This window comes from Gobio gobio (genome assembly GCF_949357685.1).
Source record: "Gobio gobio genome assembly, chromosome: 13".
NCBI lineage: Eukaryota > Metazoa > Chordata > Actinopteri > Cypriniformes > Gobionidae > Gobio > Gobio gobio.
The window spans coordinates 11,809,061-11,835,826 of NC_137106.1; the positions used below are offsets into that span (position 1 = coordinate 11,809,061).

Sequence of the window (26,766 nt, forward strand, 5' to 3'; positions counted from 1 at the left end):
CAAAAGTATTGGGACACCCCTCCAAATCATTGAATTCAGGTGTTCAAATCACTTCCGTGGCCACCATCTAGGCATGCAGGCGCTTCTACAAACATTTGTGAAAGAATGGGTTGCTCTCAGGAGCTCAGTGAACTCAAGCGTAGTACCGTGATAGGTTGCCGTCTGTGCAATACGTCCAATAGTGAAATTTCTTCAATACTAAATATTCCACAGTCAACTGTTAGTGGTATTATAACAAAGTGGAAGCAATTGCGAACAACAGCAACTCAGCCACGAAGTGGTAGGCCATGTAAAAACACAGTGCGGGGTCAGCGCATGCTGAGTCTCACAGTGCACAGAAGTTATCAACTTTCTGCAGAGTCAATAGCTACAGACCTCCAAACCCTCGTGTGGCCTTCAGATCAGCTCAAGAACAGTGCGTAGAGAGCTTCATGGGTTCAATGGGTTTCCATGGCCGAGCAGCTCATCCAAGCCTTACATCACCAAGCTATGCTGATATTTAGCACTATAGTACCTTTGCTTATGTGACATTATAAAATATAGAATTAAAGTTTATTCATCTGACATCTTTTTATTATTATTTCTACTGTCACACTTAAAGGTACACCACATAACATTTGGCCCTCTAGCGGTTAAAAAACAAAACTGCATGCATTTTGCAGAAGAACATTATTTTGGTTGTGCCTGTATCAAATATGGTTATCACATTCACTACTACAGGGCTTAAGAGATATAACCAGTGTAGATGGAAAGGATCTCAAGCTGACTATAGCTGAAGACGTTACTGTTGCTTTACCCATTAATAGACACGGTACTTCCTTGAAAACACAACAACAATCATAATGAAACGACCCTTCACAATAGATAATGCTTTACAATGAACTCTGTTAGAGAGCTACATATGGCAATTTATCTGTTCAATAAAATACCTTACTCACCTGGTATAGTAATAAAAACGCCATCTCTGCATTGCTTTAACAACATTTCAAATCCCTCAGTTCTTGCCATCTCTGAAAAGCCAAGCCAATGTTGATTCTTGTTTTATTACGAGCTCTGTCGCTTTCTCTTTTTGCCAGCAGACTCTCTGCTGTTCTGCACTTTTTAAAACGGGTGATACGGAGGTTGGGGATTTTGCTGCTCCTCGTACAACCTTTCTCACTCACAATTTCCTATGAAAATCATATTGACGGGTCTAAAATATAAACACTTGTAACAGGCTTACCATAGTAAACCAGGGTACGAAAAAACACATTTTGGAAGGAGGACTGATGATGTATTGCATTATTTAAATGTAGCTACATAGCGTACCTTGAATCTACAAAACAAAACAATAAAATACAAAACAAATACAAAAGAAAATTGTTTCTTCCATTTATTTTACAAGCATTTTCCATAGCTTTACATGTTTTGTGAGATAAGTGAACAGTTCTATTGTTTATTTGCTCTAGTCAATATTTGTCATGCAATCCTTGTTTTGCCATTTATCTTGGCACATTCAAATGTACTTGAAAATTTGGCCTCGTGTGGCAAAAATCTGCAGAGGATAAAACTCAGATATAGCACTAATACAGCTCAGAGGGATACAGCTGAACTGACATACTAACGTTTCCCCCCCCGAGTCTAATTAGCACTTATTTTAGAGGCTTACAAACATCTGCACATAACAGATGGTCAATTATAAACAGATTAAACATGAACACAGAAATGGACACACTAAAAACCAAAATGTTGCACGATTAAATTTGATTAGTCTCAGTGAACAAATTACTATGAAGAAAATCATCCTTCTGCTAGGCTTGAAAACGCACTGTAATACATGACTGAAATGCAATCTCGCAAACCTTTATTTCTCCGCACCAAATCAGCCAATGGAGTGTCTTTAGTTTGTGCATCAACCAAATTGATCCACGGAAAAAGGCTGTGAAACAACAGAGACAAACTATTATGAGCAAATTATTATAAAACCTGGTTATGTAATAGTATATGAATATGAAGCAAGCACTATAGAAAGGGGTTATTATTAAACTAAAAATGAAAATTAGATATGTTGCCATGGCAATAAACTGAAATAAGTTTTAGTTGAAGCACTAAAATATATTAAATAATGAATAAAAACAAAAACTAAAAAATAAATAAATGACTCTTAAACAGCAACATATAAAAAACCCTGAATAAAATGACAATAAAATAACAAAAAATTAACTAACGTTAACATGAAAGTGTAAAAATATTAATTAAACGATAATTAAACTAGAATAAAACTAATATGCAAATCGGTGAAAAAAAAAAAAAAATGCTTTACACTCACTCATCGGGTTTATTGGGATCAGATGCACCGGGTGAATTCATGAAACTGCGGTAAGTGAATGTGTTTGTTGAAACACCGGTCTCAAACAGCCCATTCAGCAGACGAAGAGTGTTTCCGGAGCCCTGCTTCTCTGCCGTGCACGTGTTGAGGAGACTGTAGAGCACAGCTGATACCCATCTCTGATCCAGGAAGAGGCCACCTTCAGTAAACACTCACAGTTTACTTAATGGACTCTTACAGCACACCATATGAAAACCATGCTATATTTACTTCACATGACAGATGGACACAGACATATTTGGAGGGGAAATAAAAAAGTATGGTAACACTTTATCTTACAGTGTCCTTGTTACACACATGTTGCATGTACTAGAGTACAGTAAATTATGCATAATTACATGCAATTAAACCAAACCTTAACCCTATAGTTAGCACATGTATTTAATTAATATTACTCAGTACTTAAAGGGATAGTTCACCCAAAAATGAAAATTAGCCCATGATTTACTCACCCTCAAGTCATCCTACACTGTAAAAAATGTTATGTGCTACTTATGGTAACAATATAACAAATAATATTTTGAGTCGTTTTTAAGGCTTATTTTTAATGGAATCTACCTGAATAAATAATGTAAAATCTCCTTAATTATTTAGTAGTATGAAACAATATAATATTTTTAGTGAAATGTGTTCATTTATTTTAAGTTGACTTTAAAAAAAGGGTATAAATTACAGCACAAGCAGAAACAAACTTGTTACTGCACTGGCATTAGCAAAGTCATTGCTTATTGACAGGGGTGGACTGGGGCAAAAAAGTGGCCCTGGACTTTCTGGCACAAAGCGGCCCATCACACCCGGTCTGCAACACACCTCACCATAAACCCACCAGCTCATTATACACAGGGCAATTTTAAACACCGAAGCTATTTATACAAAAATATGAATTATATTAATTGTTTTATTGCAATGCTTATCATACTGAATGACTGGCATACTTCTTCAGGTTATAATTTGTCTTTCCTGGTGCACATGGCAAATAGTTTTTTAAAATCAGACCGTATACAATGCAATGATCTAGAAGACTTAGGATGTAGTGCAGAATGTGGACTGTTTTAGGGTGCCTTTCTTTATACAGCATATTAAAATGATTTCTGAAGGATTATGCGACACTGAAGTAATGATGCTGAAAAGTCAGCTTTTACAGAAATAAATTACATTTTACAATACATTCTCATAGAAAACAACTAGGCCTATTGGAAATTGTATTAATATTTCTTAATATTTGTGTTTTTACTGTATTTTTGATCAAATAAATTCAGCTTTCTTCTTTCAAAAACATTTTAAAAAGTCTTAATTATTTCAAACTTTTGATTACCAGTGTGTAAAATAATGCACGTGAACTAACTAGCAAATTATGCACGTATGTATTTTCATATATGACACTTTCCATAGGCTACTTGAATATGAAAGTTGCCAGTTTTAGCATGATATATGTGTAGGCTAAGCCTGCGTTTCAGAAATATATTTTGAGTATTATGAATAATTTGAAAATGATTGTGAAATTACTGAAGAAAGCCTAGAAAAAGAAAGACAAACATTCCCTCTGATATGCTGAAAACTGCAACACCTACGCTACTGTTTCTTTGTGCATTGTGTGACGAATAACGTAAAAGGCATTACAATCTGATTAATTCTAAAAGGTCAGCAGTAGCCTAGTTTACATCCCTGGAAATTAATGTCCGTCGTTTAACATTTTTAAAATCGTTAACAGTCGGGAAATATTGCTGTAGCCAATTGACTCATATTCAGCTCTTACCGGCTCGCAGAAATGACAAGGAGGCCACTTCACGAAATACAAAGTCAATGGAGACGGTTTGATTGTTTCACCCCCGGTGGGCGTGCCTGCGTGTTACGTCATCTGCTGGAACGCCAGTCTCTTGTGAACGTGCAGAGCAACTTTTATGATGGATAGATGCACTTTTATGGACTTCAAAACAGAAACAGCTATTCACTGCCATTATAAAGGACACTTTTTTAATATAACTCTGATTGTATGAATTTGTCTGAAAGAAGAGTGTCATATACACCTAGGATGGCTTGGAGTGAGTAAATCATGGGGTGATTTATATTTTTGGGTGAACTATCCCTTTAAATATATTATTACACTGTAACAAGGACACCTGAAAATAAAGTGTATCCAAAAGTATCAATGCGTAGCTAAGCTAGTAACAAAGTTGCAAAAAGAATATTTGTGCACCTAAGATTAATCAAGTTTCACTGACACTTTTTTTAAATAATTTGTTTAGTAAACAAAATACATGAGCTAGATGCAGCTCAGCAGTTTTTTAAAACAATTGCTTGAATGCATTTACAATTTTGAGGTTGCTAAGATTTTTTATTATTTTTAAAAGTCACCAATTCAGTGCTCACCAAGGCTGCATTTATTTGATCAAAAATACAATAAAAACACTAAAATAAAAGTTAAAATAACTCTTTTTTTATTTTAATATATTAAAATTTTTAATTTATTCTTGTAATGGAAAAGTTGAATTTTCAGCATCATTACTCCAGTCTTTATTATTATTATAAATTTTAAATTAATATTTTTGTGGAAACATATGTGATACTACGGAGCCCTTAAAGGGACATGGCGATGGGAAAAAATATTAAATTGGAGAAAATGATATGTCAATCCTTTTGCGTTTCTCGCAAATGTTTTTCCTTTCCCCGAGAAACTTTGCTTTCGCTCGCAATACCTTTGCGTTCCTTCGCAAAGTTTCTCGGGGAAAGGAAAAACATTTGTGAGAGAACCAAAATCATTGACATATCATTTTTTTCTCCCCAACACATGTCCCTTTAGGAGCTCCATATGATACATTATCGTTGTTGAATAGAACGTTTAAAAGAACTGCATTTATTTATTAATATTTAAAATATATATATATATTTATTTGGATATTACCATTTTATTTTTTAGAAATGTTATTAATAATAACAATTATAATAATAATAATAATGTCATTCATGTCTTAATGTCTATAAAAATGACATATGGGTATAAACATTTAAAAACATTTGAAATACTTTAGCATTTAAAATGCAAATGTGTTGTCAAGGATACATCTACAGTTTTCACACACCCTTCATTGAAAGAGGAAGTGATGCCGAAAGCACTTCCTTGTGCTTTAAAGCTGCCGACACTTGATTGTGGAGGAGCCAGATTGAAGTCACATCATCACAAGCCACAAACTCATACTGGGGTTTGATAATAAAACTGTGGTCAAGAAGCATTGCAAGCCTGAAAAAAAAAAGTTTTGATATGATGATAAGCTGATGCTTAAAAGGATAGTTCACCCAAAAATGAAAATTCTGTCATAATTTACTCACCCTCAAGTTGTTCCAAACCTGTAAGAGTTTCTTTGTTCTGCTGAATGCAAAAGAAGATATTTTGAAGAATGTTTGTAACCAAGCAGAGAGAGCAACCACTGACTACCATAGTATTTTTTCCCCTACTATGGTAGTCAATGGTTGCTCTCTCTGCTTTGTTACAAACATTCTTCACTCTATCTTCTTTTGCATTCAGCAGAACAAAGAAACTCATACAGGTTTGGAACAACTTGAGGGTGAGTAAATGATGACAGAATTTTCATTTTTGGGTGAACTATCCCTTTAACTATGATATGACATTTTGTGGCTACATGTGAAGTTCAAAAAATAAATATTTACAATAAATAATAATTTTGCAATAAAATATAAACTTTATTTATACATTTATTTAAAGGCACAATATGTAAGATTTTTGGATTAAAATATCCAAAAACCACTAGAACAATGCTGTATATTTTGTTGACATATACTTTAATTATACCAAATGTTTCCAAGAAGGTTTAAATCCAGAAAAATAAGCAATTTCAACCAGGACACGGACCGTGTCTGGCGTCACCTATCAATGACATCATACCCGCGTTACCCTCGATTTCCGGTTTTATTTTGTAGAAACCATGGAAACACCAAAGACGCTTTAATATTGTGTGTTTTATTAGACAGGTGAGAAACTGCTTGGATACATTCATCGACAGAAAACGAATGATTGTTATAGATCTCAACAGTTAGTCTCATTGTTTAAATCTGATTTTCATGATTTATCGCGAGTACCATGTTTAACATGCCTAATATTGATCTAGCTCACTGCAGTGTACAACAAGTCTCATAGTAGCCGCAGAACAAACGCAGTAGGCTACATAATGTTATAACATAATTTTCAACACACTCAAATGTATCTAATATGATAAAACATTTCTGCGTTACCCCACATACGCTTGACCGGAAGAAGTGGAAGCGGTCGTCTGCGGTATAATAATAAAAGCTCCACTGCTCTCGAGCTGTGTGTCGCCCTCGTCTCTTATTAGCAGTCGCTTCAGCGACCTGCTCTGCTTCATACTACAGTAACGTTTATATAATCACATCCGTGAACATGACTTCTGCCCGAGTCCCATCCTGATTCTTTTCCACCAGCTGTGAGGTGAAGAAATCTCCCACGAATCCGCGCTCAATCTCGGCATCATCAAGCTACGCTTTTGTTTTGAATATGCGACCTCTAGTGGCGAAAAACGACATAGTGTGCCTTTAAATAGCTAACACGGAAACGTTTTATTGTAATTCTCTATCAAAATCTAAGTTTTGGAAGTATAGAGCGCAACAGTTCCCATCGCCTTTTTCAGCAGCGCTGGTTCCGTATGGATTTTAATATAGTCTTAATATAAGTCATAAACCAAGCCAACACTACAAACTTTGATTTGAAGCAAAAAAAAAGAACAGAAAATCGAACAAAAAGACAACAGTATGGTTTTAGTCAGGGAAAGAACTACAATCCCATGAAGCATTGCGAATGGCATAATCAAATTAAAAACGATGGAGGAATATAAAACTACTAATTTACAAATGTTGATTAAATATATATATATATATACACTCACCTAAAGGATTATTAGGAACACCATACTAATACTGTGTTTGACCCCCTTTCGCCTTCAGAACTGCCTTAATTCTACGTGGCATTGATTCAACAAAGCATTCTTTAGAAATGTTGGCCCATATTGATAGGATAGCATCTTGCAGTTGATGGAGATTTGTGGGATGCACATCCAGGGCATGAAGCTCCCGTTCCACCACATCCCAAAGATGCTCTATTGGGTTGAGATCTGGTGACTGTGGGGGCCATTTTAGTACAGTGAACTCATTGTCATGTTCAAGAAACCAATTTGAAATTATTCAAGCTTTGTGACATGGTGCATTATCCTGCTGGAAGTAGCCATCAGAGGATGGGGACATGGTGGTCATAAAGGGATGGACATGGTCAGAAACAATGCTCAGGTAGGCCATGGCATTTAAACGATGCCCAATTGGCACTAAGGGGCCTAAAGTGTGCCAAGAAAACATCCCCCACACCATTACACCACCACCACCAGCCTGCACAGTGGTAACAAGGCATGATGGATCCATGTTCTCATTCTGTTTACGCCAAATTCTGACTCTACCATCTGAATGTCTCAACAGAAATCGAGACTCATCAGACCAGGCAACATTTTACCAGTCTTCAACTGTCCAATTTTGGTGAGCTCGTGCAAATTGTAGCCTCTTTTTCCTATTTGTAGTGGAGATGAGTGGTACCCGGTGGGGTCTTCTGCTGTTGTAGCCCATCCGCCTCAAGGTTGTGCGTGTTGTGGCTTCACAAATGCTTTGCTGCATACCTCGGTTGTAACGAGTGGTTATTTCAGTCAAAGTTGCTCTTCTATCAGCTTGAATCAGTCGGCCCATTCTCCTCTGACCTCTAGCATCAACAAGGCATTTTCGCCCACAGGACTGCCGCATACTGGATGTTTTTCACACCATTCTTTGTAACTGAGCAGATTGTGAAATACTCAGACCGGCCCGTCTGGCACCAACAACCATGTCACGCTCAAAATTGCTTAAATCACCTTTCTTTCCCATTCTGACATTCAGTTTGGAGTTCAGGAGATTGTCTTGACCAGGACCACACCCCTAAATGCATTGAAGCAACTGCCATGTGATTGGTTGATTAGATAATTGCATTAATGAGAAATTGAACAGGTGTTCCTAATAATCCTTTAGGTGAGTATATATATATATATATATATATACATACAATATATTTAAGTTTTATTGCAAAATAAGCATATATATACACAAACATTCCAGTATTTTGAGAGCGTAGAGAAATCGGCATGCCTACGTCATTCGCAGTGCTTCATGGGAGTGGGCGGAGCTAAAGAGCTATGCATGTTGCTTTTTTCGACTCTCGGATTGGTGTAATTTTCTGTACAGCATCATGGGTAATGTATTTTTTCGCCAGGAATTCCACTGTTAAACACGATTATTTTAAAAATAGCTGAAATAATTCAGGCTGACAGCTTCAGCAGAAGCTGAAACAACCTCGTAGCTCACAGTCTTTAAAAGTTTATAAGTTATCGTTCAAAATCAATTTCCCTATGGAGATATGGAGTTTTTACTTCCTGAACCCGACCGCTGCAGTCTATAATCAAAATCTGACAGAGATTCAATCAACAAACAGATTTCAAAGCACAGGAAATTGTCCTTATTCCATAATGAATAACAGTGGGTATTATTCAAAATTAACTGAATGTTAATTTGAATACCTCTTCAATGGCACTGCTGAGGTGAAACTGTACACAAGACAGTCTGAAGACAGATGGCAGCGAATGTCTGAGCAAACTCGAGGAAGATGAGAGGGCAAGACACAGAGGAAGAGCAAGTCTGCTTGTTTAGCCAGCCTAATGTTGTCATAGTAACACTCAACACCAATGTTTGAAATGTCCCCTATGGATCAATGAAAGAAAAGAGAGAATTAACCAGTAGATCTTGATGAAAATCCTGATTTATTGAGGAGGGCACAGCAGTCCTACAATGTAAAAATGTCATCATTCATCATTAATTCCTCACCCTCACGTCGTTCCAAACCTGTAAGACTTTCGTTCATCTTCAGAACACAAATGAAGATCTTTTTGAAGAATCTTTTATTTTGCCATCTTCTTTTTTTAAGGCTCTATACGGTTAAATCCAAGAGATCCGAGGATCACAATAAGTAAATAGGGTCCCACTTTATATTAGGTGGCCTTAACTACTATGTACTTACACCAAAATATAAGTACAATGTACTTATTATGTTCATATTGTATTGCAAAACTTTTTGCTGATATTGAGGTGGGATACGGGTACAATTAGGGACTGGTGTGGTGGTATGGCCAAGTTTAAGGGTGGGTTAAAGTGTAAGGTTTTTTTTTTTTAATTGTAAGTACAATGTAAAAACATGTATGTACAATAAGTGCATTGTATCTAATTTTTAATTTAAATGTCAGTATATAGTAGTTAAGGCACTGTACATCTTTTTTGTTAGAAACTAGAAACGTATCTCGTTTCCCTCTATCAAAATTATGTATAGAACATACTATATCGCTATATATACCTAAGGTCTCAGGTCTTTTGGTTGAGATGTTGATGTCGCATGGCTTGAGGTTGGATGCTTGCAGTAAAAGCTTTGCCAGCTGTTTGCCCACGTGACCTCCACCCAGTATGCCAACAGACAGATGTGTTTTAGCAGTGCAGCCGTTCTCAGAATTCAGTTTCTTTCTGTGGTAAAAATGTACATGACAGTAGTATAAAATAATTAAAAAATATGAGATATACAAAACTGCTCGACTGTTCTTACCTGGTTCTTACCTTAATAATCCGACAAGTTCACAGACAAATACAGCATGCGCACATCCACTTACAGTCAACCCAGCAGATCGATTGCGCAGAAAAAGCATTTCTTTCTCATCTTCACTGAGTCCAGCCTCAAATCCGAGAGAGTTTAAATTAACGGTAAAGTCCAGCATTTTCATAAAACATTTAAATCGTGAATCGTTCAAGTTACAGGTTTTACGTAAACAGGTCCGGTTTCTATAGTAACTACTTCAAACTGTGAAACTAGAATCCATAAGACCAAAACAGTTGCTTTACGTCAGTTTTCAAAATAAAAGTCCCAACGGCAAAATCCGCACTTTATTTATTCAGAATTTATTATATCAATATTTAAATATAGTTTGTAACATTTCATGTTCGGAGACCTATGTTGGCATGCTGAATGAAAATTTTATTCATAGCAAGTTTATAAAAATAAAATACAAAATAATTCCAACTGAAAAAACAAACAACAAATAAACGAAACGGAAAAAACACTGTACAAGGCATCTATGATACAAATGAAAATTAACACAAATAATTACAGTAATGTACAATGTCCCACCCCTTAACAATCTTTTGTACACTGTACATTTAACTTCATAAACGGTGAACAACAATATGCAGTAAGAAAAAGATAAATAAAAACGATACAGATGCAAAACTGTAGTCATCGTGTATTCGTGTTCTTTTCTCAGACTGTTACATCATTACGTGTCATTTTGAGAGGATTAATACTAGAACAGAAATAGAGAAATTCAGCCAGTTTTGTTCATTCCCTTCAGATCCTTAGAGATGGGAAATCGTACTACACAGATAAACTGTCAGTCCATTGCCATAACAATAATGTGCAGTTTAATTGTTTGATATACAGACAAACGCATGAGGGGGGAAAAGGTTAAGATCCAACAAGAAAATATGTTTTTGAATGGTCTGTTTTGGAAGTGATTAAAAACAGTATACTAAACTAGCATTTCACTAAACGCTAATAGATCAATGTTATTTTACAGAAGGCAAAGGGGTTTGTCAACTAAATGAAACAGCATTTCAGGGTGTTCTGTGCCGTTTTCTGTTATTTAACAGTGATCTGATGAACATAGAAACTTTGCCAGGGTGAAATATGCCTGAAATCTCCTTCAGCCAAAGGATTTATTGCATTGATGGTAGAAAACACCTGTATTAAAGAGTTAGTTCACCCAAAAATGAAGATTTTGTCACAATTTACTCACCCTCATGTACGACCCTCAAACCTGTACGAGTTTCCGAGGATTACCAACATTCTTCAAAATATCGTCTTTTGTGTTCAACAGAAGAAAGAAACTCGTACAGGTTTGGAACAACATGAGGGCGAGTAACTGACACATATTTCATTTTTGGGTGAACTATCCCTTTAAGGTGACTGACCAGAGTGTCTTAGGGCAGAGTGAAGATCTTATCTGCATTAAATCTGCATTTTAATATACAGTTTGAAGAAAAAGTATATGAACCACTTGCAGAATCTGTGAAAATGTGAATAATTTTAACAAAATAAGAGGGATAATTCAAAATGTATGTTATTTTTTTATTTAGTACTGTCCTGAATAAGATATTTTACATAAAATATGTTTACATATAGTCCACACGACAAAATAGCTGAATTTATTAAAATAACCCCATTCAAAAGTTTATGAACCGTTGATTCTTAACACTGCGTGTCGTTCCTCCACGATCCACGGTTGTGAGTGTGTGTTTTGTGATGGTTGTTCTTGAGTCTTGTTTGTTCTGAGCAGTTAAACTTTCCAACGTTCTTCAGAAAAATCCTGCAAATTCTCCAGTTTTCCAGCATCTTCTGCATCTTTGAACCCTTTCCAAAAGTGACAGTGTTAAAATATGGATCTCAAAATCATACTGAGGACAATTGAGGGACTCAAACAACTAATAAAAGGTTCAAACATTCACTGATGCTCTAGTAGGAAGCACGATGCATTAAGAACCTGGGGTGAAAACTTTTGAACATGATGGTGATGATGTCCAAATTTTGCTTTTGTTGTTTAAAAATAATATTTTTTTTCCCTTTAGTACTGCCCTTCAGAAGCAACAGAAGATACTTGCATGTTTCCCGGAAGACAAATGTATCTTGATCTTCAAATTCAAAAAGTTTTCACCCCCGGCTCTGAATGCATCGTGTTTCCTTCTGGAGCATCAGTGAATGTTTCAACCTTTTTTATTAGTTGTGTTTGAGTCCCTCAATTGTCCTCAGTGTGTAAAGATGGACCTAAAAAATAATTCAGTCACTGCTGGAGAGGGTTCAAATATGCAAACGATGCTGGAAACTGAAGAATTTTTGGGACCTGGAGGGTTTTTCTGAAGAACGTTGGGCAGTTTAACTGCTCAGGACAAACAAGAGACTCAAGAACAACCATCACAAAGCACACACACAGCCATGGATCATCCAGGGAACGACACACAGTAATGAGAATCAATGGCTATTTTTTGTCTTGTGGACAATATGTAAAAAAATATATAGGCTATCCATATTTTAAAATTATTCACATTTTCACAGATTCTGCAAGGGGTTCACATACTTTTTCTTGCAACTGTAAATAGTGTCTAACTAAAGTAAAACAAAAATAAAATAAAAAAATCTTGCCTAATGCATTTTCTTTAGTCCCTACATTTCATCTGCCATGAGAAAACATATAAATAATTGTACGATGCCATTTGCTGATGTCCCACATGCTCTGGTAAATCACCTACCAGATTACAACGGCATACACATAAACGCATATAAACCAGCCGAGGATTGAGTAGGTACATAAACGTTCTCTCTGCAAGTGCTGATATAAAGTTAAAACGTGGATGATGAGCTTAAGAGAATATATTTAAAACACAAAACCAGAGGCAAAAGAAATATGAAGTCCCTATTTACAAGCTGACAGTACTTATCAGGCTACAAACTCCAGGTATATGAAAACTCGTAAGCTGTGTTTATTGTACATTGCGGCATCATGTTATTTCTCTCTAGCTCATGCAGTTGGCCTTCTATGGGAAGTGGAAGCTATATTACAGCATTTTACAAGCGGAAAAGGAAGACGGCTGTGTACGTTAATGCCCCAGTCTTTGAAGGGAATTAGCTGCATGCTTTTTAAAAATAGGTATTATCATTTTTAATGAACTTTCAAACGCATAAACTTCGATATGAGTGACAAATGCCAAATTGCAGCCCAAAAATGCTGAGCTTTTGTAACGTAAAATGAATCTTTGTTCAGTTTCGTTCGACTGAATATATCAAATGGCACATACAATAAAACCATGTTTAGTCAGTGATATTGGCTACTGTATCAGTATCAGAACTCTTCAATTAAGAAATTGTAAAAGTATTGCAATTTTAAAACCTTCCCTTTCAACGTGAAGTTTTTGACTGATCTTTGATATTGCAAGCGAGAAGTCATTTTTTAATACGCGAAGAGAGAATCTGCAGACTTTCTGCTTGATATATGTAACATGGGTTAACAATAGCAAATGTTTGATGAATCTGAGAGTATTCAATTCTTATTGGTAGCTGAAAGCAGAAATCAAATTAACTAATAAATATGTTACATTCAAAAATGCAGAACTTTGTGAATGGTCCAGTTTTAGGGATAATTGTAGTGTTTTATGAGGAATATAGCAGGCACATATTCTGTTTGGGCCTGAAAATAACCAGGTGTGACTTTCACTGAAAATGGTAAAAAACGCACTACAGAAAAACAAAACAAATTATATAGTTTGCGACTAGATTCTGAAAGCTTGAGTCTGCCCTATATATATATTCCAAAGCAAAACTTCTTTAGGCACATTGAAGCACAAGAACACTTTTTTGTTGATTGTTTCAGTGGCCACCATTTCTTGAAAAAAGAAAAGAAAAAGAAGAAGTGCTCCTCTGGCGTTCCTCTTGCAAACTCAGTCAGGTCGGAAACAGTCTACGCAAGTACACAAACGCAAATGCTTGGCCAGCTCATTTTAAGCGCATGGTCCTGTTGTACAAACCTAAGGTATGGTCCACTCAAAACTAAAAATCATTTACTCATCCTCATGTCGTTCCAAACCTGTGTGACTTTCTTTCTTCTGTGGAAGACTAAAGAAGATCTTTTGAAGAATGTTCTAATGGATGGAGTGTGTAGCTTTTCGTTTCTTATACAATCATGTAGCAAGACACACCATGGCCATATTCCAGGATGACAATGTCAGGATTCATCCGGCTCAAATTGTGAAAGAATGGTTGGGAGGGAGCATGAAGAATCATTTACACACATGAATTGGCACCTCAGAAATTCATTGAAAGTCTTTGGGATGTGCTGGAGGAGACTTTACAGAGTGCTGGACTCTTGCATTGTCAATACAAGATCTCTTGATGGAAATAAATGTTGTGATGTTATGCAAGAGTCGAGCACTCTTTAAAGTCTACTCCAGCACATCCCAGATACTTTTTTTAAAATGAGGGTGAGTAAATGATGACAGATACCATGATAGTAGTTGACATGAAAGTAAACCCTGACCGTATAGGAAGACTAACAGTGCATTCACACAGGGCATCGGTGTTAAAGGTGCAGTGTGTGAATTTTAGCAGCATCTAGTGGTGAGGTTGTGAATAGCAATCACCCACCGCTCACCCCTCCCTTTCTAAGCACATAGAGACTGCATTTTTGTTTTGTTACTTGCGTAGAGTGTTTCAGGCCACCTATAGGTGCTGATAGTTGCCAAAGCACAGAGCACAGAAAGGGTTAATGATGGCATGATCTATCAGTGTACCTGCCACTGCTAGGGGACGGCTGCAATGCATCGAAGCCCAAATAAATAACATCATAAATACTATAGTACAACCGAGCTTGATGCAAACCTCATGTAGTTCATGAATACATGTAATAATCTTCATTAAAGCTCTGGAATGTTTGAAAGAAAAGAAACGATAAAATACAAAAGATCCAGCCAATCACCATCATGTATAACCTTCCATGTTCTGAAACTGACTTTAGCATTCAAAGCAGCATCTTGAAATTGAGGCTATTCATGGAGAGAAAACAAAAGAGTAGCTTAAACTGCAGATGTGTGACGGAACGAGAATCAAATATTTTTTAGCTATGCGGAAATTGGGACATTTGAAACCCAAACGCCCCACTTCTGTCAGTGTCTAAAACCTGTGGTTGACTATCTGCTCAGCTTGCTCGAGCACCTGAGCTCGCGGATGCCGGCTTTGCCCCGTTGGGTGTGTATGGCGGCGGAGCGTGCCTGTCTCCCGCAGCATCCTTCCTGTGTGTGAGGATGAGAGCGGCGCAGAGGAGGTGAGCCAGAGAAACTGGGAGGAGAGCGGCTGCGGGCCAGACAGCCTCCGCGATGCTCGTGGCGGGATGGGGAAGAGCTGACGGAGCGCTGCAGTGAGGAGGAGCTGCGGGGGGAGGCGCTAGAGCAGCGCTGATGAAGGTGGTGAGCAGCGATGGGACTGACATACACATGCCTCGTGCCCACGCGCTGGGGGGATGAGCAGCTGTGGTGCGGAGAGCCACGGGGCGGGCTGGCATGCATTAGCTGAGCCAGACAGGTCAGCAAGTCCGAGTCACTGCTGCTGCCGGCAGGAATCCTGTACCGCCGTAGCCTGGAGGAGAAGTCAAACAGAGTCAAACTATGCTATAGCATGAAACTGATGAAGAAATTAGAGATTGCCTGAAAAACACATGATAAAAAAAGGCAATTTATAAATACCGCCCCAAATACCATTGCCACCATTCAAAATGCCTCAGCTACTGCCTAGTAATCAGCAACCAAATGTCTAACAACTTTCCAGGTGATATGGGTCGGTGCTAGATGACTAGAGGATTCTGGATGCTTGTTAAAGGGGTCATATGATGCTATTTTCAAAGATCGTTATTTTGTGTATTGGGTATAATAGAATATGCTTTAATGTAAAAAAAATACATAATTTTTCTCATGCTGTAAATTATTGTAGTTCCTCTATGCCTAGTCCTTTTAAAACGTATCGATCTTACAAAGTCCCTCCTTCCCAAAAGTGCAATGTGCTCTGATTGGCCAGCTGACCCAGTGCGTTGTGATTGACCGAACACCTCCAGCGTTTATCGGAAATGTAACGTCCCTTACCATAATCGCAAGATTCAGCTTTCAAATCATTATTCAAAAGTTAATAATGTTGTCAGTTTTACCATATCAGTCTGAGCCTGATGTTACGTTCACACCAAACGCGAATAGAGCGTCAGGAGCGAGTGATTTCAATGTTAAGTCAATGGAAAGGCGCGTTGACGTGCGTCTGGAGGTCCTGCGGCGTGATAAACGCGATTCCGCCTCATTCGCGTGTCCAGTTTGCGCGAATGACACGAATTGTGCGTCTTGCGCAATACGCGTGTTATGCACGAGTGGTGCTTTTTGTGCATTCACGCGTTTAAAGCGAATTCGCGCCTGACACCCGAGTTGAAAAATCGGAACTTTGGCATCAATTCGCGCCGCATTAACCAATCAGGAGCCTGCCTGCTGCTGTCATGTGGTAAACTGACGTGATGAGAAACCCTGCATAATTAAAAAATACTACTATTGTGTCACAAAATGTAGTTTTAAGACTTTTTCAGGTGGGAATATAGTTGTTTAAAGCTAAAACCTGTGGTTTATTTATAAAGAGAGCGCCTATTTAAAAAAAAAGAATCTTGTGTTTGTGGAGTTGTGAGATTAAGGCGATCACCGGGCGCTCAGCGCTCATTAACCCCGGCGAGAGCAGCCTTTCCTCGGCTAGTCCTTCTGACGTTTGCCGCTGGCTCTGATGTCCTGTAGTGGTGCGTCTTGTGTAGATCTAACGGGCGATCTTTGGTGTCATGAATCTATAATTTGTTGTCTGCCAAATCGTTTTGACTGAGGGCAAAGAGAAGTTTCATAACTTTATTTTTTAAGGATATTTAAATACACATGCAGTGAAGATAATGTAGGAGTTGCCTGGACCACATTTATGTGGCTATTAATGTTTAATATATATTTTTAATGAAAATGAAAAGAGACAGAGTGGTGTTTTATGACATATTTCTCCTGGAGCGCCTTGAACGCGCGTCTATTTCGCTTCAAGCGCTCGATTTCTATGCGGATGGATTCAAAATGTTCACGCATCAAACTAGACGCGGTAGGCGCGATTTTGGCGCTCTATTTGCGTTTGGTGTGAACGCAGCATGAGTCAGATTCTGAAAATGCGGATGATCAAGCTGATCAAACAGAAGCAGCAGAACGTTTCACAGTGGTACGTTTTTAATTTGAAACTCTCTTACTTTTCAGATACGATGTTATAACGGTTTAATTAGTCTTCTTCACAGTAACGACTTAATATCCTGAAGTGATAACACAAAAAACTGTTTAATAAAAACATACCGGTGTACCACAATGGGATTTGCCTGCTTCAGCTCTGATTGAGCGGCCAGTGTGAAACAGTAGTGCATCTACAGTATGTTTGTCATCTTTTCACCACATGTTATAAGCGGCGAACAGAGAATACTACGTTTGTAAACACACTGCACAAAACTCCGCATTTGAACAGTCAATAGCAAATACTTTAACAAATAATAAAACATACTTACAGGCTCTGATTCAGAAGCGCCAGATTGCTCTAGCAAAGTTGGAATTGCCCCATTTTTTAGAAATAGCCTTTGTGCACAGCCGGCCTTGTACTCTCCCGGGTTCAGGAAACTGTCCTCCGTAAAATGCGCTGCACACACACGAACATTTGGGTTGTACGGTTTTGGAACAGTGTCGTAAATAAATCCTAACCACTAATTCCTAATTGCGTCCACTTTCGAAAGGCCAAATAAAGTGCTTTTACTTTCACGACATGGCGACGACAACACTATTATGATAACTGAAGCCACGCCTTCTTTCTTTGCACATGCATTTGGGCGGGATTATGCAATAGTTGGTATGTGAGGGACAATTCAATTGAGGAGCGTTTTAGCTAGGTCTGACTCTGCCTTTTCTTTAAGATAGAATAAATCTTTTTTGGGAGACTGTAACTTTGCAGATCTTATACATGCACAAACGGCTACATAACACACTAAGGAAAACATGAAAACGCATCATATGACTCCTTTAAGATGTTCTCTGAGGTTTCTAGGTGGAAGTTCTTGTGGGCAAGTAAGAATTTGTACTGGAAAGGCATGCATTTCGGTCTGGGGTTAGAAAAAAAGGTTGGCTTTGCTGAGCCAAAATAACTACCTTGAATCCACAGTGGAGCGGCTGGGAGGTTTTCCTGGTGGTGGACGGGGCATGAAGTTTGCATTGATGGTTTCCGCACTAGCTGTGGGGGTAACTGGCCGTGGTATCTTGCTCTTCCGTAAAAGTGGACTGGAGGAAGAGGACAGTGATGGAGCATCATCTCCATTACGATCGGAACGAGAACCCAGAAGCGACTCGTCATCTTGGGAGCGTTCAGAAGAGGCAGAAGAAACCTGGTCCCGCTGCATGGCAGCCATGATGACACGCCTGTCGGAGGATAACGTCGGGGAAGCGGAGGGTGAAAGTGGAATGTGGTGAACCCTCCTCTGGAACAACTTCTCTTTAGCAGATCCAGGTGGTGGATCCAGAATGCTAGATGGTTCTAATACTGGGATACGGCTGTGCCGATGACTGTGGTCTTGTTTGGAAATGGAGGCTGGAGAAGAGGGGCCATTTCTGGTCGGACCACCTTCCTTTCCCTCCTCCAGAGAGCACTGGTTGGGCTCTATGGAGGGCTCAATAATGAACGAATCACTCTTGGGGTCTTTTAGTTTTGGAAGCTGCTCAATGCTGTCTCTCGGTGTGCCTAAAGGAGGTGTAAGACAGCTGTGCACCAGAACTGGGCTATGCAGAGAGGGAGGTGTGCGTGGAGACGGCACCAGGCATGGCACTGGGCTTGAAGGTTTCTGACGGCCATTCCCATTTAGCAAAGGATCCCCCTCGACCTTATAGGGGCTGGTGGGCTGGAAAGCAGCCTGCTCCTGTGGGGAGTTTATGTCAGCTGTGTTGTCTTGAGGATGGATCTCATTGTTACCATTATCAGTATCACGTCTCTCCAGTGGAACACTGTCAGATGCAGATTGGGAGGACAGTACAGACGGTCGCTGAGCTGTCAGCTGAGAAAGGGATAGAGAAAATTAGCAATGTATTACATAAACGTTCATGTCCTAGATGTCACCCGTGGGTCATAAATTCCAGTGCAGTCTTGAAACGAATGCTTGTCTTGGTAACCAAACATGCTTGCATGCAGACATAAACTGATCTTTGACAAACCACACGTAACATCTTATTGATAGTGAAGAGACAATGTCTAAAAAGTATTAATATCCTTTAGACCGGGGGTGTCAAATCCAGCTCAAGGAGGACCAATGTCCTGCCGAGTTTAGCTCTAACCTGTTTCAAAACACCTACTGGCAGTTTCTAGTAATCCAGAAGGTTTAGGATTGTTTAATTATGGTTGGAGCTAAACTTTGCAGTACAATGGTCCTCCAGGAGCAGGATTAGATACTCCTGCTTTAGACTCCTTGGATGAAAAGCAAAACCTAACTGGCAAAGGCTTGAACAGAATAAGAGGTGGTTAGTCACATATTCAGAGGAATGAAAACACATTAGCTCTGTTCCAAAACCTAGTGACTGATTTCGAACTCTCTAAATAAGCATAACCTCTGTGTGGCACAATCACCACACACATATTTCGCCTGAAGTGAAGTGTGAGACACAACTTATTTCAAATGGGTTTCAAGTTAGCATGATGATAAGCTAAGCCCCCCTCTTAAACAGTACAAGAGACACAAAAATGCTAGTGACGGCCCGGCAAATAATAAAATGTAAAACAATGAAATTTGACTATAATTTGGCGTTTTGAACTGTGACGTTACACTTTCTGTGTCAGTTGAATACGGAATACGGATATTTTACGTATTAAATATGGATTTTTGTCTTACACAAACCCATCGATTCGCTTCAGAAGGCCTTTATTAACCCTCCTGAGCCGTGTGGAGTACTTTTATAATGGATGGATGCACTTTTTTAAGCTTCAAATTTTGGCCTGCAATTCACTGCCATTATAAAGCTTGGAAGAGCCAGGATATTTTTTAATATAACTCTGATTGTGCTCGTCTGAAAGAAGAATGTCATATACACCTAGGATGGCTTGAGGGTGAGTAAATCATGGACTAATATTCATTTTTGGGTGAACTATCCCTTAAAAAAGCAGTAGGATCTTTCTGTCTGCTTTTTAGGATGCCCTTCTTGTTAGCAACGTGCCTTTTATGCCCTAAAATGCCATTAAGGTAGGAAGTTCACTTGGTTTACTAGGAACAGAGCTATTAGCAAAAGCTATTCACAAGGTTCACAGTTTTAAGGACACAACCTTGACAGAAAACTTTACTGGGCATGCATAACGGACAGAACAGTATTCCTGGAGTTCTCTGAGGAGAGAGCACACCGAAAACAAAAAAATAAATAAATCAAGATATAAAAATGTATGAACAGTGAGACTGCTGAGAAGACATGTTTGGTGGGCAGATGTGGTCGAAGGTATGGGAAGCACGGAATGGGAGTGCCTATTCACCTGCTGAAGCTGAGCGCGGGTGATTCGTATGACTGAGGGGAACTTGGTGTTTGAGGCACTCGTTGGAATGGCAGGAAGTTTCCTGCGTCCAGGTGAATGGGCGGCACGGGGCTGGGAAGGTAGTGGCAGCGAGGCGTGGCGCGAGGAGGTGGAAGAGGAAGGGTGGTCTGCAGACTGGCTGCGGTGCATCCCGGGCAGGGCGCGCTGGTGTAGGGGGTCCGACAGGGTGGTCAGGAGGGTGTGCGGGCTAGGGGAGCGCAGTTGCAGGGGGCTGCACGTCCTTGCCACAAGCTCCTCAGGTTGGGATGCAGGAGAGGTGGGCAGCTAGAAAAGGAAAGTGGGGAACAGTGGAAGGGAGGCGAAGAGGGTTTAGTGAGGTGAATCAGGTGAGTCAGGTGGCGATGAAAGGGTAGCAAAGATGGAGAAAAAGGAAAGTAAAAATACTGATTAAAATGGATCGAAAGATAGTCGGCGGTAATGAAGGAATGAGAGGAAGCAAAATGGCACAGCAGCATACATGTTGGTAGGAAGAATGCAAATTCTAGAAAATTCAATGACATCTTCCATAGACCTCAGCACAAAAATCAAACTTTCAGAGTCAGTAAATGTGCTCAAATCTGCAGCATACTAATAAAATAAACCAGCTCTGTGTGGTTTTAACGCACTCCTCCCACAGGCAGTGTCTTGACCTAGGCAGTGAGGATACAAGAGCTCAGGTAACAGGATCAGCTTAACTCAGACTAACGTAAGCTTACATCACAGAACTGAGGGTGAGCTGTCTGTATCTCATTACTGTGGCTGACAGGTGAGCAGCCCTCAAGAGACCACCTTTATCTTGCTGACACTAGTGTGCGTGTGGCATAAGTAGTGTTTGCCTTATCCAGACATCCAGAACAGGGCAGCTGGAAGGAAATTTTCAGGAGGGGTGTTAAGTGAAAAACGCTAATTACTGTAATGTTTAAATTGTATTAAAACTAACATAGTAATAAAAAAAACATAGGAGTTTAGATAACCTTATATTGTCTCCCATTTGATAACACAGCAGCAAACACGCATGCATTTAATCGACTAGTTTATCAACAAAACATTTTTAGCACTGACGTTTTCAACTAATTAGCATGCTGTGCATTTGTTGTACATATCAGATTTAAGATTAATTAAACTTAGTAGGTAGCAAACATCATTATCATGATGGCCACAAACACAGTTCAGTCAGGGATACACATTTTGTCTTGTTTTTGATAGATTAAAGTGTTGCCAAGATAGCCTCAGTTCCTGTTTGGCTAATCCAAATTTAGTAAGAAACTTGGTAGGGATTGCACGAGTCTCATATAAAATATTGTATATTTAAGGTGGCAACTGCTCATGACTTGATAAACCAAAACATTGCCAAGAAACTCACTTCCTGCTTGACAAATCATCCATTTGAAAACTTTTCTAAGGATTGGCCTAAAGATCACATGACCAAATTTTGGACTGTAGACAATTTGTAGGAGCATTGAAAACAACACGTTTTCTGGGCCATAGTTACCTGTGTGAGCGCTCCTTCAGCCAGTGCCTCACCAGGGCTGGTGGGGGTAACAGGAGGTCCACCAGCAGCAGGGAATACACAGAGCTCCAACCGGTCCATCCTTTGTAGGCCCTGGACCGTGTGAGGCATGTGGATGTTTCCTTGTACAGGACTAGGAGTGGATTCTTTATCCGGTGATTCATCCATTGGCTGCAAAACCTCTGGCTCCTCTTCACACTCATCTGACGGGCTACTAGTGAGTTTGGCCTTATGACCAGGGCTACTTCCTGCTGCCTCTTTGAAGTCCTGTAGGTCAGAGCCCTTCTCTACCATCACCCAATCCCGCAACTCAACATCTTGTAGACCTGAGCTCAGGTTTAGAGCAACAAAGCCACTGTTAGCTGCACCGTCGCCCTGCTCAGGAGATCCTGGTGAAGCAGGCTTGGGCGATCCACCGCCAGAGCGGAATTCCTCATCATAGTGCCAAACACGCTGTGTGGGACATCCGTTGGATATGGCCATGCCAGGGACACCATCAGGTTCCTGTTCCTGGGCTGTACCAGGTGGCTGCTTACCAGAACTGGTCAGAGAAATCGAAAGAATGCAGACTAAGCCTCCAGAACATACCGAAAAGTTGCTGAAATAATGCAATCTTGAGAGTAGAAGAGACTTACCAGGCCTCCACAAAACGCTCAGTGTTGGGTTTGGGCTCCAAAGTTAGTCTCTTCTCCAGCTCAAAGCTATGGATGTTACGCAATTTCCTCAGAAGAGGAGTGTCTCTATCTGAGGGCACCACCTCTGACCGGACTCGCACTGGTGAACCAATGCTAAGCCCCGGATGGGGACTCTGATTGCCTTGGTTGCTATGTTCATCCTCTGTTCCCATCTAGAAGAAAAGGACAACAGAATATGAAACTTGCAGCTTATGGACAAAGATGTCTGTGATTGATTCAGTTCATGGTACACATTCTGGTACCTTCCAGACAGCAGGACAGATTCGGTTCCGGTTGCGGTCCAGGTCCTCCCAGACATCAGTCTCCTGGTTCCTGAGAGGAAGGTTCGGAGATCCAGGCAGATGCTCGGGCCGAGCATTGTCTCCATCACTGAGCTGCTCATCTTGCAGAACTTCATCTGTGTTCTCCTTCATATCTCCAGGCACCAAGGAAGCATTCAACACGCTGGAAGAGAACAGAAATTACTCTTTATTGTGATACCACTACTAAGAAAATCCAAATGTTTGAGAGTGAGTTCAACAAAAGTAAAGCAGTCATATGATTTACCCCATCTGAGCTGGCGTGAGGCGTGTGTGATGCTGTGGCGTGTTTGCCGCTGTAGTGATTGTCAGTGGGCTATCTGAGCTCATCCTTTCCCAATCATACGGGTCATTTTCCACTACGTTGTAGGTTCTCATGCTATTCTCAAAAACGGTCCTCAGTAGCTAGAGTGGAGAGATAATTTCCAAGTCAGATTGACCAATAACTGCTAGATATTCCATTGATTTATTAAAGTATCATATTTTTACCTGATAGTCAGGTTTGGTAAAGTAGTCCAGATTACTGATGTGGTCCAGAAAGACACTGAAGTCTGGGGGCAGGTGTTTCAACATGAGCCGGTGATCGTACGTCTCTTTTAACTTCCCCACTTGCTCCTAATGCATAAAAATACAAATATCATCATCATCACGTCCCAACAGACAGGAATATGCTTTTCACAGCACTTCTTCCTTCAGCCTGATCAGCACCTTGTCTTTTATCTTCCTCCAGGGTAGTTGCCCGACCAAGAACTCCACCAGCATGTAGAACAAAGACCACAAGTCATCATGTCTTCCCATCTCCTGTGACAGTAAGACAAATCTGATCAGAGCAGAATTATCCTCGTAACTGAAACATTACCAACAACAGCCGAGATTGTGCAGGAACAACAGAGCAAACATGGCAGATTCTTACCTTGTTCTTGTGGGCATTGACTGAGGCGTATCGTACTGTACCCCTAAACCCTGCAACAGGACGCGGCTAAGAGAGAAAAGAATCCACAAATATTTAAAACCCAGTGACAGATTAAATTCTCACAAACATATAAACACGTATAGTTAGAAAGACTGTATTAGAAATGACTATTTATACTGACCGGTCTGACTTCTTGAGAGGAGTTTGTAAACTGGCGCGCCAAACCAAAGTCTAACATATAGCATGTTCGACATGTGCTAGGGAATCGGCCCATGGCAAAGTTGGACTGAAAACAGTGTGAACAAGCGAATCGTTAAAATGTTGTTATCTTTTAAGTAAAAAGTATACTTTTAAGCATCCTATTATTATACTAAATGCACTATATAAGTATACTACTACTTATTTACAACACATAAATATATATTTTGTAAGGCAGCCAAAAGAGTTTATACCAGCAATGCTTACCGGTTTAATGTCACGGTGTAAAAAGCCCACTGAGTGGATGCTCTCGATTGCCTCCAGCATCTGCAGACACAGTCTGAGTGTAGTACTGACTGTGAAAGTGCCACGGTTCATGCTCCTCCTCAGATCCGCTAAATTACGGCCCTGCAAAAGCCAAAAAGGCAACAGTTAATTGTTTTGGCTACAAATGGCAGGTTTGATATAAAGTCATAAATAAATGAACACGGACTGCAAAGTCTGTAGTCATCATATTCATATATGAATTACAAAAAGACAAATCTCTTAAATGCATAAATAAGTTAATGTATGTTGTAGGCAAGTTATGCATTGACCTTGTGTATGCTTTAAAGGGTTAGTTCACCCAAAAAGAAAAATTCTGTCATCTTTTACTCGCACTCATGTCGTTCCAGACCCGTAATGCCGGCTACACACTGGCTGTGTGGTGTCAGCATGGCGTTTCTGTTGCCTGTCAGCTGCGTGGCGTTTTCAATGTCTTTGCACACCAGAAACGTGTGTTACGCTGCGCTGCTGCTAGGGGACGTACAGGGAAGGCCTGTATTTCATGTTAAACATAAATATATAGCCTGATACAGCAGACAACGTCGGCAGTATTGACGGCAAACTAGGCTACAGAATATTTCATTCTGTGGGCCAGGGGTCTCAAACTCATTTTACCTGGGGGCCGCTGGAGGTAGACTCTGGGTCAGGCTTGGCCGCATCAAGTATTACACATAAAAAGTATTTCAAGTATTCCAAAAAAAAGTAGCACAACTGATCCAATCTTCTCAATCTTTATTATTAACAGTTCTTCAACATGAATGTTTCTTCTGAACTGTTCCTCTGAATTTGAACTAAAATATAGCCTATAGAAATTAAATCATGTAATATGAAATAAGGAATGATTTTAATTTTATTTTAAATAATAGACTAATTCACAGCAAGGCCGTAACCAGGTCAAACAGAACAGTGAGCGAAATTCTAGGTCTAATTCTAGTTGGGAAATAATCTTTTTGGGACTATTTGTAAACAATATTTGCATTAATTTGCGTCTAATATATTATTAGTCCCGATATTCTTTGCATGAGTGAGGGAATAAACACATAGATCCGCGATTTACTTATGGATTCTCTAGTGGTCTGGTGGCAGAATTTTTGTCAATCGTGTCAAAGGTTCTGGGTTCTAATCCGCTCTCATATAGTTTTTCTTCATTAAAATCAAAGATGTTCATCAATGATTGTATAATAAGACCATGGACACGTTTGCTTTTTTTTGTGATTGCAACGCGCGGCCCCACTAACACTAGACTTTGATGTCAAGGAGGGGGCCACAAAATATCATCCTGCAAGTGGCCCGCGAGTTTGAGACCCCTGCTGTAGTGTAGGCTATTGACAGGTGCAATATTTCCAAATCCAATAATTTATGAATATGTATTCGTGTCAAAATGACATATAAACAGCTTTTCCTATTCTATTTTGCCTGGAAACGCTTCCAACAGGCTTGTGTGTCACGTGAAAAATAGGCGTCGGTTCCATTTCTAGCATGCATGCATTTTCGAGACGTGCGTGTCACGCAGGCAGTCTGCAAGCTCTAACTTGTTAACATGGAAGCCGAAATAAAAACGGACACGCCACGCAGCCAGTGTGTAGCCGGCCTAAGACTTTCTTTCATCTTCTGAACAAAAATGAAGATGTTTTTAATGAAATCTGAGAGCTTTCTGTCCCTCCATTGACAGCTACTCAACAACCACTTTGATGCATCAAAAAGTTCATGAAGAGATCGTAAAAATAATCCACATGAATTGAGCGGTTTAGTCCAAATTTTCTGAAGAGACATTATTTCTTTATATGATAAACAGATTGAATTTAGGCATTTATTCAGATATAAACATTGATCAGCGAACATACCATACCTGCTTGACATGCGAGAACAAATGTGTAACATGTACGTATAATGTAGAATGAACCTCATTGGTTCTTGCTGAAGCTCAAACGTGCTGCGTAACACAAGAATGAACCTCATTGGTTCTTGCTGAAGCTCAAACGTGCTGCGTAACATGAGAATGGACCTCATTGGTTCTCACACGTCAAGCGAACATGCTTGAGCTTTCCTTTACCACAACTGATGTGTGCGTTGGTGAATGTTTATGTGTTAATAAACGCTTTATTTAAATCTGTTCATCATAAAAAGGGATCGACTCTCTTCAGAAAATGTGGAC

The 26,766-nt window shown here is 39.5% G+C and overlaps 2 protein-coding genes across 2 annotated transcripts in view; both read right to left on the reverse strand.

Annotated features, from left to right (window-relative positions):
- Nucleotides 1–1,368: 1,368 nt before the first annotated feature.
- On the reverse strand, nucleotides 1,369–10,311 carry noxred1 (NADP-dependent oxidoreductase domain containing 1). The gene is made up of 6 exons (XM_079833432.1): nucleotides 10,067–10,311; nucleotides 9,813–9,976; nucleotides 8,986–9,166; nucleotides 5,449–5,606; nucleotides 2,309–2,507; nucleotides 1,369–1,918 (listed from the first exon to the last, which is right to left on the reverse strand). The coding sequence occupies exons 1-6, from the start codon at nucleotides 10,228–10,230 to the stop codon at nucleotides 1,780–1,782; spliced, it is 1,005 nt and encodes a 334-aa protein (XP_079689558.1). The 5' UTR covers nucleotides 10,231–10,311; the 3' UTR covers nucleotides 1,369–1,779.
- A 79-nt stretch (nucleotides 10,312–10,390) lies between these two features.
- Nucleotides 10,391–26,766, reverse strand: part of ttbk2a (tau tubulin kinase 2a) — a 30,320-nt gene continuing 13,944 nt past the window's right edge. Inside the window, exons 5-15 of the mRNA XM_079833853.1 lie at nucleotides 24,555–24,695; nucleotides 24,271–24,375; nucleotides 24,090–24,155; nucleotides 23,885–23,977; nucleotides 23,666–23,791; nucleotides 23,424–23,581; nucleotides 23,120–23,321; nucleotides 22,818–23,029; nucleotides 22,165–22,723; nucleotides 18,281–19,176; nucleotides 10,391–15,680 (exon numbers count right to left, since the gene is read on the reverse strand). Coding sequence (XP_079689979.1) covers nucleotides 15,236–15,680; nucleotides 18,281–19,176; nucleotides 22,165–22,723; nucleotides 22,818–23,029; nucleotides 23,120–23,321; nucleotides 23,424–23,581; nucleotides 23,666–23,791; nucleotides 23,885–23,977; nucleotides 24,090–24,155; nucleotides 24,271–24,375; nucleotides 24,555–24,695 — 3,003 coding nt within the window. The 3' untranslated portion in view covers nucleotides 10,391–15,235. The remainder of the gene's footprint in view (nucleotides 15,681–18,280; nucleotides 19,177–22,164; nucleotides 22,724–22,817; nucleotides 23,030–23,119; nucleotides 23,322–23,423; nucleotides 23,582–23,665; nucleotides 23,792–23,884; nucleotides 23,978–24,089; nucleotides 24,156–24,270; nucleotides 24,376–24,554; nucleotides 24,696–26,766) is intronic.

Excerpts from the sequence above, each read along its gene's own strand:
- noxred1 (XM_079833432.1), bottom strand. The coding sequence starts at position 10,230 with ATGAAAATGCTGGACTTTACCGTTAATTTAAACTCTCTCGGATTTGAG. Across the intron at positions 5,607-8,985 it reads TCAGCAGTGCCATTGAAGAG|GCTTGCAATGCTTCTTGACC; the intron begins GTATTCAAATTA and ends TTTTTTTTTCAG. Across the intron at positions 1,919-2,308 it reads GATCCCAATAAACCCGATGA|CCTTTTTCCGTGGATCAATT; the intron begins GTGAGTGTAAAG and ends GTTGTTTCACAG.